Source organism: Anolis carolinensis, chromosome 2, assembly GCF_035594765.1.
Source record: "Anolis carolinensis isolate JA03-04 chromosome 2, rAnoCar3.1.pri, whole genome shotgun sequence".
NCBI lineage: Eukaryota > Metazoa > Chordata > Lepidosauria > Squamata > Dactyloidae > Anolis > Anolis carolinensis.
The window spans coordinates 73,609,080-73,625,273 of NC_085842.1; the positions used below are offsets into that span (position 1 = coordinate 73,609,080).

At 41.5% G+C, this 16,194-nt stretch overlaps 1 protein-coding gene across 6 annotated transcripts in view; it reads right to left on the reverse strand.

The window, feature by feature from the left end:
* cfap92 (cilia and flagella associated protein 92 (putative)) overlaps positions 1-16,194 on the reverse strand; it is a 126,062-nt gene that overhangs the window by 68,396 nt on the left and 41,472 nt on the right. For all 6 annotated transcript variants that reach the window (XM_062973834.1, XM_062973835.1, XM_016991618.2 and 3 more), the window contains 3 exons: positions 10,135-10,370; positions 9,645-9,835; positions 6,161-6,223 (listed from right to left, as the gene is read on the reverse strand). In XM_062973834.1, coding sequence (XP_062829904.1) covers positions 6,161-6,223; positions 9,645-9,835; positions 10,135-10,370 — 490 coding nt within the window. The remainder of the gene's footprint in view (positions 1-6,160; positions 6,224-9,644; positions 9,836-10,134; positions 10,371-16,194) is intronic.

Below are 16,194 nucleotides of genomic sequence, written 5' to 3' on the forward strand. Positions count from 1 at the left end.
TTCATTTATAAGCTGCATAAAGCAAGCGCCGCCGATTTTTAATCCAAAAGGCAAAATTTGATATTCAAAATGTCCGAATGCGCAGGAAAATGCAGTTTTCCAAGTATCCTCGGGTTTGATTCTTAATTTATGATAAGCTTCAATTAAATCAAGTTTGGTAAACATGCTCCCTTTCTTTAACACGGTAATCAGATCCTTTACTAAGGGCATAGGGTATTTATTATCCTTAGTAATTGCATTTAAATTTCGATAGTCAATGCACAGTCTTAAAGAGTTGTCTTTCTTTCTCCTAAATAACACTGGGGCTCCCAAAGGGGAGCTGGACGGCTTAATGAAGCCTCGCGCCAGATTCTTATCAATGTATTTCCTCAATTCCTCCTTCTCCTGAACAGACATGGGATACACTTTTGGTTTTGGTAAGTTTGCTCCTGGGGTTATTTCGATTTCTACTTCTATATTCCTTTTGGGAGGTAATTTACTTGCCTCTTTCTGATTGAACACATCCACAAAGTCCCTGTATTCAGGGGGCAATAGTTCTTGGTCTATTTCCCCCGCTTCATCTCCCTCGCTCTCTTCTTCTGCTATTTTGCTTATCTCCCATTGCGTTTGTTGTTCTTTAAATGCCAGGCTCTTTCCCCTCCAATCCACTTCGGGGTTTGCCTTTTCTAGCCATGGAATCCCTAGTATGATATTGTATGTGGCAATAGGGGCTATCACAAAGGATATTCTTCCTTCCCATTTGCCTATTTTACATGGGATCCCCTGTATTTCTTTCGTGGATACTTCCCCAGCAGCAACTGATCCATCTAGCTGCGAAAATGCAATTGGGGCGTCAAGCAGCGTTTGCTGGCATTTTAGCGCCCCTGCTAATTCCGGAGTTATAATGTTCCTAGAGCAACCACAATCCACGAATGCTCTACAGGTGGCCCGATTCTCTAACCCCGACAAGCAGATCGGCACTACCAGCATGCGTTTGTCTTGACTCACCAGCCTCTCCGGAGGTTCTGGGGCTCGCACCTCCTCCTCCGCTCGTCTCCCGGCTGCTGGCGTGGGTTTTGAGGCTTTGGGCGGTTCTCCCTTTCGTGCCCAGCATTCTGCCGCCCGATGGCCCGTCTTCCCACATACAAAGCATCCCGGCTTAGGTCTGTTGTCGTCTCCTTTGAAGGGGATCCCCGGCCTCCCTCCGGGTCTCTCCTGCTTTCTCGTTTCTCCCCGTCCCCTCGCCACCGGTCTCTGCTGGCCGCCGCCGCCGCCGCTCCGGAAGCGCTTTACTTGGGACAGGGTGGATTCGACGCGCCCTGCCAGTTGAATCCAACCCTGTAGTGTCTCTGGGTCATCTCTGTGCGCCGCCCAACTAAATACCTCGGGGCGCAGTCCCTCTTTGAATATCTCCACTTTGGTCACTTCGGACCACTCTGGTACCCTTTCCACGAGATGGAGGAATTCTTCTGCGTACTCGGGTACCGTCTTGTCCCTCTGCTTTATTCCTTTTAGTTGGTCTTGAGCCCTCAATTGCTCCAGCGGGTCTCTAAATCGGTTTTCCAGTGCGGCGAGGAATTGGGGCACTGACCTCAAGCACGGGTCGCGTCTGGCATGTAATTGCACATACCAGCTGGCCGCTCCCCTCTTTAGAGTATTACCAATGGCCCGAACCATGCTTCCTTCGGAGGGGAATGTGTGTGCATTGTCCTCCATGTATCCTCCGATGCCAATGAGGAAAAAGTTCAGTTCGGATGATTCCCCTCCGTATTCCAGTTTGAGCTCCTCTCTCCTAGGCATCCATTCTGCGGCCCGCTGCCTTTGCATGGGTGGTCTGGGGAGGGGTTGCATCAGGTTCCCCTGAGCTGGCCCTTTGATCACTCCGTGTCCCAGCCCGGCGGTCGTTCCCCGCGGCCCTCGGAATTCCGCTGCTGCTGTCGGCCCTTCCACCCATCTGAACGCAGGTCCTGCTGTAGCCCCCGCACTTCGCACTCCTTCGCCGTACGGTGCATCCTCCCCGTCTCCATGGATCTCCGGCTCCTCCTCGCCTTCCTCCACCAACCCGCTGGACCCAATCCCTGGTCCCAGCGGTCTTTCAACCCCGACACCCATTCGGGGGGTTGGGAGTACTGTTGGAGTTGGCGGTCTCAGAGTCCCCAAGGCTCGCTGGCGATCCTCCTCGCGCGCCATCCTTTCTCGGAACTCCAGCTCCTGCCAATACTCCTCATCTCCACCGCCGCCTGTTGCCGTTGGGCTCTGCGTCGATGCGCGCTGGCCCCTCTGGCTCCAAGCCTCGTCCTTACTCGGCTCTCTTTCGGCACCGTATCGAGTGGGCTCCCTCTGGAGATTCTCCTCCAACAGCGGCACCAATCTTCCCACGGTTTCCGACAGCCTGGACAGGTTGGTCTCCAAGATAGACAACCGTAGGGCCACGGTCTCCGGCATGCTCCCTCCAGACCCCCAACTGGTCTCTGCAGCTGCTGAGACCCCTCTTCCTCCTCTGGGGAACCTCTGGGTCACCCCGTTCGGTTTGGGGTATCCGGTAGAGGAAGCGATGGCTTGTAGCATTTCCTCTCCCAGTGGCCGAGCCTCTGGCAAGGGCCCCTCTGCTCCTTTCGGGCTTTGATCGCCCTCTCCACTCATTTTCACTTCACTGCGACTCCGCAGGAGGGTGAGAATGGGATTCTCGACTTAAATGTCACGCTCACTTCAAACGACCAGCATGAACGCAGATCAAAGACAGCTGCTATCAAAACCAATCTTTATTGAAGAACACACGACTTGGAAAAAGTCGAGAATGACATAATGTTTACATACAAGCAATTTTATCACCTTGGTTGCAACGTAACATCACACGTAAATATCATCACCAAACCCCACCCCCTGTATCACATTTCTACTATTCCCACACAAACTACTCATTATAATTGTTATGATTTTCACCCCCGAGTTCCCATGCTCTGCTTCCAGGTGTTTTCATGAGACATTCAGGAGTGTTGATGTTATGGCTCCAATTCCAGGGCTTGCAAATTCAGCCCTGGGAATTGGTCCCATGACACTGACATACACATAAAAACATCATATATCTCAAACAATAACATATTACTTTAGATTAACTATCCTTTTGCTGCTTCAGTATTGCTATCAGTCACCGAATGACTGCTTGCATAGCCAAGTTTTAAACTGTTTTCTGAACATCATGAGGGAGAAGGCTGATCGGATCTTGCTGGGGTAGGAGTTCCACAGCCAAAGGGCCATCACCAAGAAGGCCCTGTCTCTTGCCCCCGCCAGATGCATCTGCGAGAGCGGTGGGACTGCGAGCAGGGCCTCCCCAGGAGATCTAATTGGCTCATAAAGGGAGATGCGTTTGGACAGATAAGCTGGACCGGAACTATTTAGAGATTTATAGACTAAAGCCAGCACTTTGAATTGTGCTTGGTAGCAGACTGGCAACCAGTGGAGCTGGCGCAAAAGGAGGGTTGTATGCTCCCTGTACACCATTCCAGTAAGGAACCTGGCTGCCGCCTGTTGGACTATTTGGAGCTTCTGAACAGTCTTCAAAAGAAACCCCATGTAAAGTGTGTTGCAGTAGTCTATTTGAGATGTAATAAGAGTGTGGACCACCATGGCCAAGTCTGGCTTCTCAAGGTATGGGCACAGCTGGCGCACAAGTTTTAATTGTGCAAATGCTCCCCTGGTCACTAGCGAAACTACCAAAACCTGAGGTCCCAGCTCAGAGAGAACTCCCAAGTTGCAAACCTGTCTCTTCAGGGGGAGTGTAATCCTGTCCAGCACAGGCTGTAACCCTATACCCTGTTTGGCCTTAAGACTTACCAGGCATACCTCTGTCTTCTTTGGATTCAATTTCAATTTGTTCACTCTCATCCAGACCATCAAAGCTGCCAAGCACCGGTTCAGGACCTGAACAGCCTCCCCGGCAGTAGATGGAAAGGAGTAACAGTTTGATGCATACAGATAGCATCAAACTCAAAAACTCTGGATGATCTCTCCCAGCGGCTTCATGTAGATGCTAAACAATATGGGGGATAGTACTGAACCCTGCGGGACTCCACAGGACAATGACTGCGGGGTCAAGCAGGTGTCCAACACCTTCTGGGAACAATTCCCCAAGAAAGATCATAGCCACTGCAAAACAGTGCCTCCAAGCCACATTCAGCAAGGCATCCCAGATACCAAATTATGGTATCGAAGGCCACTGAGAGCCAAAGGATATTGTGGTCTATGGTATCAAAGGCCATTATATAGCAACTTAAACAATACCATTATTTCAAAGCTACCGTTATTCAGTAGCAAAAGATGCTAGCCTAGTGCCATCTCTATTAGCTCCATTTCCATCAGCAGGTAAAGGCATTTTTATTCAGGCTTTTAACGTTTAAACAGTTTTACTATAGCACTTTCTTAGCCTGATTAATGATGGTACCTCATTTTCCTTTTTAACTGTTTGGTTTTCTCTTTTATTGCATAACTAGCTTGGGGACCCGGCGATGCCCGGGTCATTTGAGAATTGTATTATTTGTCTTTTAATGTTATGTATTCTGTTTGGAGTGGGTGAACTATAATTCCCAGAATGGTGGGTGAATCCTCCCGAAACCCTGCCAGTATTCTAAGTTGGCCATTTTGGGCGTGTGTACCAGGTGTGGTGCAGTATTTTCTGGATGGGGGTGAACTACTGTAATTTCCAGATTCCCGGGGCAATTGCCCCGAAATATCTATCAGTATCCACAGCAGGCAATATTCAGTCTGTGTGCCAAGTTTGGTCAAGATTCATCATTGGCTGGGTTCAGTGGTCTTTGGATGGAGGTGAACTACAACTCCCAAAATCAAGGCCCCTTCCCACAAATACCTGCAGTAAGTTCAGTAGGTCATGAGGGTTCTCTGTGTGAAGTGTGGTCCTAGTGCATTGTCGGTGGGGGTCAGTGTTTATCTGGCTGCAGGTGAACTATAACTCCCCTTTTCCCAAACTTGTGCAATATGTTGTATTGGTTATGGGGGCTCTGTGAGCCAAGTGTGATGCTCATTCATTGCAGGTGAACTATAAATCCCAGTACCTATTACACCTCAACTTCCAGTCCAGTTTCCCTCCAAACCCACCAGTAGTCAAATCGGGTCTGCATGGCAAGTTTGGCCGAGAGCCATCATTATTTGGGTTCATAGTGTTCTGGGTGTAGGTGAACTACAACTTCTTTATATTCCCCAGTAGGAGTGACAGTGCTCTGACTTGATGCAGGGTGAACTACAACTTCCACCATGTCAATCCCTAAACTCCTCCAGTAAGTTTAGTTGCAGCTCAGTTCTGCTGTATTTGTTCTGCAGAGAGATTGGAAAGGAAAAGGCAGTGGGCGGGGCCATGCAAATTCCACAGCAATGGAGAACCCTGGGATGCCTGCCTGTGGTGGAAGAAAAAGCAAAATCTAGGATGAAATGGTCCCCAAACGAAAGCAGTCCTTGGGTGGTGGGCTGTAGTGTTTGGGAAGAACATTAGCAGGGGCTGGGCTGCATGTTCATGGTGCTCGCTGTAACCACAATATCAGTGGAAAAGAGTGGCTTGCTAGATTCTTAACCCTGGGAAGTATAGCCTGTTTGTGGAGGCCGAAGGCTGTCTGTGTAAGCAAACGTCCGTGCCACATACACACATAATTAGATTAGATTAGATTTAGATTTAGATAAATATTGCAAATAGATACATCTGTAATAATAATAACAATAATAACAATAACAATAATAATATGGCTGTTTTATTAGCATTCTGCTACCATCTGGCTAGTGCATTTGCAATTACATAGTAACACCCTTAATGAGTTGTGTGAGCTGTCATCAAAAATGAATAAAATTATAAAGGAAGGAAAGGCAATTATGATTTTCGAATTCCATGACATTCTCTGAGTTGCCCCAAATGATCTAAATTCCAAGATGCCTGCCTAGTACCCTTCTGGCTCAATCTGTGCAAACATGAATATATCACAATTAATTGAAGGATGCTGCTCCTCTGGACTGTGGTTTGTCATGAAGCTAGAAGCTTGCTCTTTCTAAACCATAATCATAGGACAACAGAATGACAGACTCCTATAGCATTCACTCCACATTTAGATGACACATAATTCATTTCCAGCATTGTCTCACAACCTTATCTGTGCTCTCTCTCAATCTTATCTGCACTTACTGAAGTATGATGTGTGGGTGTCCTTTTCGACCTGGGCCGCTCACCATCTTTTGGAGTCACTGACTGATAGTGAACAGAAGAAAAGATGCAAGGGCAGAAGAAGGTGACATTGACACAGATAAATGAAACAAGATAAACAGCATGTTTTAACTACATATTTCAATTAAGGTATTAAGCTTCAAGAATGCTTCCCACTGATTCATGGCATATTAAATCTTTTAAAATCAATATTGGAATACTTAAAAAAATATGATTATCAATATATAATACTTTGAAAGCATAAGACAACTTTCAAAAATGATGACTACACAAAGAAAAGCCAAAGTTCTAAGAGTCCACACTAAATTAAAATTACTGTATATTCTTGAGTATAAGCCAGGTTTTTCAGCACATTTTTCATGCTGAAAAAGGCCCCCTCAGCTTATACTCAAGTCAGGCTCCTGGCAGGAAGGTATGGAGCTGAAAGAAGCCCCTTGAAAGGCTTCTACCAGCTGCCTACTCCCCCTTTGACAGTAACCTACCTAGGTCTCTGCCAAGAAAGGAGGAGAAGATGCGCAGCCTCTTCTCTCCTAGCGATACAGTAACCCAACTGGGTGGCTGTGCCAACAGCGGAGAAGAGGAAGGTATGTGGTTCATCAGCCACGTACCTTCCTGCCAGGCTGGGCCTCTCCTCTCAGCACAGCACAGCAACCCAGCTGGGTTGCTGTTCCAAGAGGAGAGAAGAAGCTGCATAACTTCCTCTTCTTCCCTCTCAGCGCAGCGACCCAGCTCTGTGCCGAGAGAGGAGGAGAGGAAGGAGCATGGCCCCTCCACTTAGCAGTTTTAGCTTGGTTACTGTTGAGCTGTTTTTGTACTTTTAAAGTTATTGTTGATACCATATTGTTTTTGTTGACCCTCTTTTCCACTTACAGAGCTAGTTTACTGTTTTCTTTGAAATAAATATTCAAAAACATTTAATCTACTGATGCCACAATTAATGTATTATTGGAATCTATTTTTATTTTGAAATCTACGAGTAGCTGGTGCATTTCCCATCCTAGGCTTATACTCGAGTCATTAAGTTTTCCCAGTTTTTTATGGTAAAATTAGGTCCCTCGACTTATATTCGGGTCAATTTATACTAGAGCATATATGGTATTTAGCATAAAAGTGAATAGCTAATAATACAATATTTGTGTGTATGTTTATGTTCCTTCAATTCACCTGTTGACTTATGGCAATTCCATACATTTCATAGGATTTTCTTAGGCAAGGAATGCCAAGAGGTGGGTTTGCAGTTATGTCTGCAATAAATATAGCCAACACAACCTGGTATTGCTGACAGTCTCCCACCAAAACACTAACCCTGCTAGCCTTCAAAATTAGATGGGATCTGCTCTATACAATCATTACTGCAAAATTATTAAACATATCTGGGTCCATGTCATAGTCATATAAATACTGGAGATATAGTAAAGTTGTCCCTTACATATCATGAAATCCATATTCTACTTGGAGGCAGTCTGGGGGAATCTACTAGGGGGATTATATAAGAATGCCGCTGTTTAGGCTGCTGCTGACCAGCTAGACCAGGGGTCCTCAAACTTTTTAAGTGGAGGGCCGGTTCATGGTCCCTCAGATTGTTGAGGGGCCGAATTATCATTTGAAAAAAAAATGAACAAATTCCTATGCACACTGCACATGTCTTATTTGTAGTACAAAAAACCCCAACAATTATTTGTTTGCTTACTACATTTATACCCCACCCTCTCTCACCCCGAAGGGGACTCAGAGCGGCTTACAAGTTGTATGTACATACAATATATTATATTATTAGCATAGCACAATATTAGCATTATATATTACTATATTGTACTATATTATACTGTAATATTATTGGTAATATTACATTTAATATGTAATATATAATTAATATTATTATATTATACAATATTATTATATTGTCTTATTATTATTATCAGCCACCCTGAAGTCCCCTATTGGGTGAGAAGGCCGGGGGTAGAAATACTGTAATAAATATTATATTGTATTACATTATAATATTACAGTAGAGTCTCACTTATCCAAGATAAACGGGCCGGCAGAACCTTGGAGAAGTGAATATCTTGGATAATAAGGAGGGATTAAGAAAAAGGCTTATTAAACATAAAATTACATTATGATTTTACAAATTAAGCACCAAAACATCATGTTTTACAAGAAATTGACAGAAAAAGTAGTTCAATACACAGTAATGTTATGTAGTAATTACTGTATTTACAAATTTAGCACCAAAACATTGCAACATTTACTACAAAAACAATGACTACTAAAAGGCAGACTGCCTTGGATAATATAGAACCTTGGATAAGTGAGCTTGGATAAGTGAGACTCTACTGTATTATCAATATTATATGTATACACAATATATTATATTATTACCATAGCACAATATTATTTATTTATTTATTTATTACAATATTTATATCCCGCCCTTCTCACCCAACAGGGGACTCAGGGCGGCTTACAATAAAACAGACATATAAAAACAGTACAATACACTATAAATCAGTTAAAAAATTAACTTACATATAACATTCATAAAATGCATTTATAAAATATAGATAGGCGTGTACAAGTTTAAAAGACTGGGTCTGTCAATTGAGTTCCAGTATATTAGTAAATGAAAGAACAATACAATATTTAAAAATGAAAAGAATTTTAACCAACATACTGTAAACCTATCAGGATTTCAATGGGAAGTGTGGGCCTGCTTCTGGCCAATGAGATAGTCAAGTTAAGTAGGACTGTTGTTGTTGTTGTGTGCCTTCAAATCATTTCAGACTTTGGGCGAGCCTAAGTCTAAAACTGAGGGCGGGGGCCAGGTAAATGGCCTTGGAGGGCCGCATCTGGCCCCCGGGCCTTAGTTTGGGGACCCCTGAGCTAGACCCTCCTCTAAGAAACTGAATTTTCTCTTTCACTCATTTTCCCACCATTGATGAACCACTAGACATCACTCTCAATTTGCAGTTGCTATGCTTGCTTAGTTCTTCTTTGAATGATACTCCCACTTGTCTTTCATTTTTCTTCCCTTGACAACTCTGTGATTTCTAAAGCATGCTAATATTGCCTTCTTATTCTTTGGTGATGCCATTCTGGCTAAACAAATTGAGCCTGCAATAAAATGCTGTACTAGATAATTTTCCCATTAAACGTTTCCATCCACTGCATTCCATTCGCCTCTTGTTTGCCCTAATTTTTGTTCTGACTCCACATACAATAGATACGGACAGTGTACAACAATAATACTTTAACACAAAAATACAATATACTTAAAAACAAATCACAATTATACAATATCATTAACTTAAAATGACCGGTGTCATGAATCAAACAAATGTCAAAAGGATTACATGATCCGCTCAACTTCATGTGTAATCTCATAGCTCTTTTCCTCTGGGTTCAAAAATATTTTAAATAGTAAATAAATAAGGTTTATTCTTACCCTAGACTCAGTTTCCAAATATAGTCTAGCCAATGAGCCTAGTAAGACCAAATCTAATTTTCGAGGATCAGTGTCATCTGGCAGAAGAAAATATTCAATATGATAAAAACGATGCATTTTTGGAATAAATCCTTCTCGTGTTTTAGGTGGTGATGTTCGTTGAGTTTCTTGTCTAGACCAGCGCTTTGGTGCTAAAAAAAATTGCAGTAGAAAATTTTAAAACCATCCCAGTGCTTAAACAGAAATCTGAAGTCTAAGTTAGGTACTTCTTGAACTTTTACTATTTTGTTAATATTTAAGAATAGAACCTGCGAGGGAAGAGATTAATGAAACTGGAGATGTCATGCACTTGGATGCTTCATTTAGCTTCAGAAGAAGTATGAGAGAATAAGCTAATTTTTACTCAACCTGAGAGGTACATAACGTAATACTTTAAAAAAGAATCTGGCAATTAAATGACTAAGAGTTGTAAGCAATACTGTTTACCTACTTTGGATTGCAAGTGGAAGAGCCAGGGAGACAGAGAATGTGCAGGTAACTATATGCTCAGGATCAAGTTCTTGACTTCTCACAGAGTAACAGCATGCCATGGTTTCATCTTCAGGAGTTGGGTAACCACCCCCACATGCCTCTGGGCTCTCAGTTTCATAAGTGCTCTCTGAATGCGGAGAACTGCAATCTACATACTCTCCTTCTTCTTCAATATCAAGTGAATGACTTGCCATCCTGTGACAGAATGATTAGATCATCTGTTGTATCATTTTTCACACAATCGCCATATTCACCAACATTACAGAAGAAGCCCCAAAATATCTTCCAATATTTTTTCGTAAATCCCACCTTTCTACTGTACAGCCAACAGCCAACACAATCACTATGACTTGTGCATAATGAAATAGCTGGCATATAATGAAGCACTGTAACTACCTGTTCAGGATTAACCTTAAGAATCTGTTGTTAAAAATGATAAAAACATCACACATCATGATAAATTTATGGCTTGTATTTCCACAGTAATAAGTGCTCTAATAGTAGTACAGATACTCTGTTCAGGGAAAGTTCACACACACATGTTGCACACAACTGCTGCCAAGTCAACTTCAGCTTATGGTGACCCAATGAGTGTAAGATCTCCAAGGATGTATCTGTACTGTAGACAATGGAGTTTGACTCCACTTTAACTGCCATGACTCAGTGCTATTGGAATCACGGGAGCTGTAGTTTTACAAGGTCTGTAGTCTTCTTTCCCAAAGCATGCTAGTGCCTCCCTAAATTACAAATCCCAGGATCCCACAATATTGAGTTCCTTCTTTGATATCTACAAATCTCTCCTCCAGCACACATTAAGTTGCAAAAAAGCTAAGCTAAAATTAACACCAAAAAGTCCAAGGGCACACAACCTGCAGGTTTAAGATAGATGATGAAAGTACCTTGGGAAGGTTTATGATATATGATGGTATAGGATGGCAGTACCTTAGCAAAACTAAGCAGTTGTAGGTCATGACTTTGGAAAAGGCTTGGAAGCCCACATTGTCTTGAAGCAGAGAGAGAATGGGTTCTCTATAACCACTTCTAGAATTGAACTATTCCAGAGGCTACATGGTTCACAGCTTCCCCTTGCACTAACTAAGCCTTTCAAAAGGTGAGCACTGTAGCAAGCTGACAAAGGGATTCAGATTACCATCTTCCCACAGGAACAAAGCACAATGGACTAAAGCAGGGTAGACAACTGCATGGGGCCAAGGCCCAGTTTTCCCACACACATACACGCAGCAAGCCCCCAAAGGACCATTTCTTCAGTAGTCCCTGTCAAATTGGACTAAACTTCCTGATCCTGTTCCCAATTTCAGTGGGACTGTGATGAAAATCTGAGAGCATGAGGAATCAAGTGGTTTTCATGTTTTTCACATGTTTGGAGGACTTTCTGTGTGAATTTTAGGGGGGAAATGCTTGAAAATTGCACCATCTTGAAACAAGGGTGTTGTGGGGAGGGGCTTTGAAAGACTGACTGGGCCCAGAGATCATATGATAAAGCTAGCAACAGAACACTTGTTTTGTATGCACAAAGTCTAAGGCCCCTTCTACACTGCCATGTAAAGCCCAGATTCTCTCTTTTGAACTGGATTATATGGTAGTGTAGACTCATATAATCCAGTTCAAAGTAGATAAGGTGAATTATCTGCTTTGATAATTTGAATTACATAGGAGTGTAGAAGGGACCTGTTTCAATCCACAGCATATCCAGGCAGAGCATGAAAAAATGCTATCCTAGGAGAGTCAATGTAAGTCAGTGTGTTAACGACAATGTTGAAGGTGATTTATAGCTATTGCGATACTCTGCCACTACCTGGCAAAGGGTTATTTGAACTCTTCCCATTTAATTAAATTAATAAAGGAAATTCATAAACATTAATATATCATAACCAGCATTCACAATCCCCACAGGTGTATTATTGTTAGAGGCACAAAATTAGATTATAATGTTACATTGGGAACTATGCTACTGACAGAAAGTTAAAGATGTTTAAGCCAACAATGACCAGGAAATAAAAATGAAACATTCTGCCTTACAAATAAGTGATGCACTCCAGCAAATCTGATATCTGCAACAAAGCATAGAGATGCTGGTCTCCAACCTTTCTGGACTATGTCTTCTTAGATTAGGACCAGTGTCTTGAAACAACAGAGTAGTCGTGTCAAAAATTACTAAGAAAAAAGTAAATTGAAATGCCTTGGGACTGTAGTTTGTGATGATTTCTTATGGGCTCTTCCAGGTCAATTAAAAAAAAACATGAGTTCTTCTAGTGTTGATCCTTCAGCTTCACTGGTTGCTGTCCTCTCCACAACCAATTGTTCAAGTCTGGGCAAACTTCAGCCTCCAGGTGTTTTGGACTTCAACTTCCACAATTCCTAACAGCCTATTGGAGGGCCGATGGTTGCCCATGCCAGGTTTAGTCCTTCTCAGGGTGTTAAGCTATTTCTTGGAATTATATTAGCAACTTTAGGATTAAAAAACAACAACTGAAAGATGATTTGCTGATGTAGTCTTATGGTTTAAAGAGCAAATTAACTCCTCTCTGAATTTAAAAAATGCATTACAGTGCTAAAGTACCTTTTAAATTAGATCGGAACAATAAATTAAATCAGAATAATGACACACTCCTTGAGGGTGAACATGAAATGTTGCAGATGCTTCTGAGAATTATTAGCAAATAGCATGGGATGCTGTAAACTTTGGGTATTTTTACAGCACCAGCTACAGTAATAAACACTGCAACTTCCCAACACATACAACCCATTTGGGGTAGGAATTTGAACTGTGATCTCCAATGTTCAAACTACTACACCATGATGACTCATCCCTACACTTACAGGTACTTTCCCTACTAATATTTAAACTGGCATTGTCCCAAGTCTATTAATACTTCTTTATGTGCTCTCTGTACAACATGAAAAAACAAGCTAGAAAACTATAGAAGCACTGGGTGCTGCCAATGCATGTATGCCTACTGGATGAATTCCAAAAAAAGTTAAGTAAATTTAACTTTGAAATCAATGTACCATTAGTAAATACTCTGACTAATTTTAATGAGCTTCACGCTTGACTTTACTTACCCTGGATTGTCCCCAATATATGTGTCTTCAGTGCTTAGCTTTTCCCATCACTCTGTGCAATCACCATAAAATAAAAACACTGCCTAATCAAAAAACCACCATGCCTCCATATGCAAGCAGGACAATTAACATTGCTTAGCTGCATGGGAAAATCAGGGTGCCGCAAAATGCAGCAGCAGAGCAAAATTAGATATTTCCTCAAGTTTGCTCTTTAGGTACAGTAGAGTCTCACTTACCCAACATAAACGGGCCAGCAGAACATTGGATAAGCAAAAATATTGGATAATAAGGAGGGATTAAGGAAAAGCCTACTAAACATCAAATTATGTTATGATTTTACAAATTAAGCACCAAAACATCATGCTTTACAACAAATGGATAGAAAAAGCAGTTCAGTACACTAGAACGTTATGTAATAATTAGTGTATTTATGAATTTAGCACCAAAATTTCACAATTTATTGAAAAATTGACTACAAAAACATTGACTACTAAAAGGCAAACTGCGTCGGATAATATAGAACTTTGGATAAGCTGCCCATGGGAAAGCTCTGTCTCCTGCCATTTTAGAAATAAAAGTTACTGAGTATTTGCAAATACCCATCAATGGCTCTACTTTCCATTGCTTTAATTTCCCACGCAAGCAAGTTGATGATGGGCACGGGGACCTTACTTAGAAAAAACATTCTTGCTTCTATACTTAGCTAGACTAAGGTTCCATCCACACTGACCATTTCAAACTGGTATTGAAGAAAGTGGTTTTGGTGTGTAGATGATTACACAGGAAATCCTGGAACCAATCTGAAGCCTGGATGGTGATTATACAAACCACAGAGCACTAATGAACATTAAGAGCTTTCTTTCATGTGCTTTTGTGGGAGTTTGTTGTCTAGCTGATGCAGTTTGAAGCTAGCTTTAAAGTGCATTAAATGGTCTGTGAAGATGGGTTCTAAGTATTCTTTTTCCCACTGGCTATACTTGCCCAAATGCTGGAAAACAATGACCAGATATGTCACTAAAAGGTAATCACATATTTATAAAAAACATCATGTTTAACAGGGCTGTGGAGTTGGTAATGCAAACCTCCAACTATGATTCCCAATTCATCTGTTTTTCTACTGTCTGATTCCATCTTCACCTTTTATAAATGGCAAATATATATTAATTAGGAATAACAAATTTAATATAGTAAAAGACACATGAAATTTCATCATTAACAAGTGAAGGCAATGTATATGAATTAGGAATAACAAATTTAGTATAGCAAAATGGTAGCACAATCCATGGAAATGGAAGAACTTCCTGACTGTAAGAGCTGTTTAGCAGTGAAAGCCTCTGCCTCAGAGTGTGGTGGAAGCTCCTTCCTTGGAAGCTTTTAAACAGAGGCTGGATGGCCATATGGAAAGAGTACTTTGATTGTGCTTTTCCTGCATACTAGAGGGTTGGACTAGATGGCCCATGTGATCTCTTCCAACTCTATGATTCTATCATTCTAAGGCTACTTATACTGAACATAAAATATATTGATTTGATGTAAATTTCTGAATAAGTGAAGTTTCATAAGCTCCAGTGAAAGTACATGTGCAACTAACATTGAATATGTACGTTTTTTATTTTGCCACTAGAGTCAAAACTCAGGAGATAAAGGGAGTGAAGGAATACAAAGGGCCCTTCCACACAACCAAATAACCCAGAATCTCTCAAGACAGAAAATCCCACAATATCTGCTTTGAATTGGGATATCTGAGTACACACTGCCATATATTCCAATTCAAAGAAGATAATGTGGGATTTTATTCAGCTGTGTGGAAGAGGCAAAAATCTGCTGATTCCAAGCATTTTTTCTCCCATTCCTTTCTTCCTGCACATATACTGTGCCCATGTCTTTTTCCTTCCAGCTGTTGACACTTACATTGACACAACTATGCTGGCATAGTCAAGCAGCTGGATTGACTCCAGCTACAAAATCTATATATATAAAAGAGTGATGGCATCAGGGCAGTGGACAAAACAACAAAACTACAGGCCCCCCAACCTCGAAATTTGACAACACAACCCATCATCCACGCCTCTAGGTTGATACAACAAAAAGAAAAGAAAAATAAAGTCCTAATTAGAGCGAGAGCAATAATTGTTTTTATCCAATTGCTGCCAGTTTAGAGGGCTAATCTCTGCCCACTTCGTTGCCTAGCAACCAAGGGACAGCCAGGTTTCAGTTAGGGGACAGGCAAATTTAGGCCTCACTTAGGCTTCTTCCACAGATTATCTAATTTGCACTGGATTATATGGCAGTGTAGACTCAAGGCCCTTCCACACAGCTATATAACCCATTTATAATCTTATATTATCTGCTTTGCACTGGATTATCTTGACTCCACACTTCCATATAATCCACTTCAGTGTGCATTTTATACAACTGTGAAGAAGGGGCCTCATATAATCCAGTTCTAAGCAGATAATATAAGATGATCAATATACAGTAGACTCTCACTTATCCAACATAAACAGGCCGGCAGGATAAGTAAATATATTGGATAATAAGAAGGGATTCAGGAAAAGCTGATTAAACATCAAATTAGGTAATCGTTATACAAATTAAGCATCAAAACATCATATTATACAACAAATTTGACAGAAAAGGTAGTTCCATGCGCAGTAATGCTATGTAGTAATTACAGTAGAGTCTCACTTATCCAACACTCGCTTATCCAACGTTCTGGATTATCCAACGCATTTTTGTAGTCAATGTTTTCAATATATCATGATATATTGCTAAATTCATAAATACAGTAATTACTACATAGCATTACTGCGTATTGAACTACTTTTTCTGCCAAATTTGTTGTCTAACATGATGTTTTGGTGTTTCATTTGTAAAATCATAACCTATTTTGATATTTAATAGGCTTTTCCTTAATGCCTCCTTATTATACAAC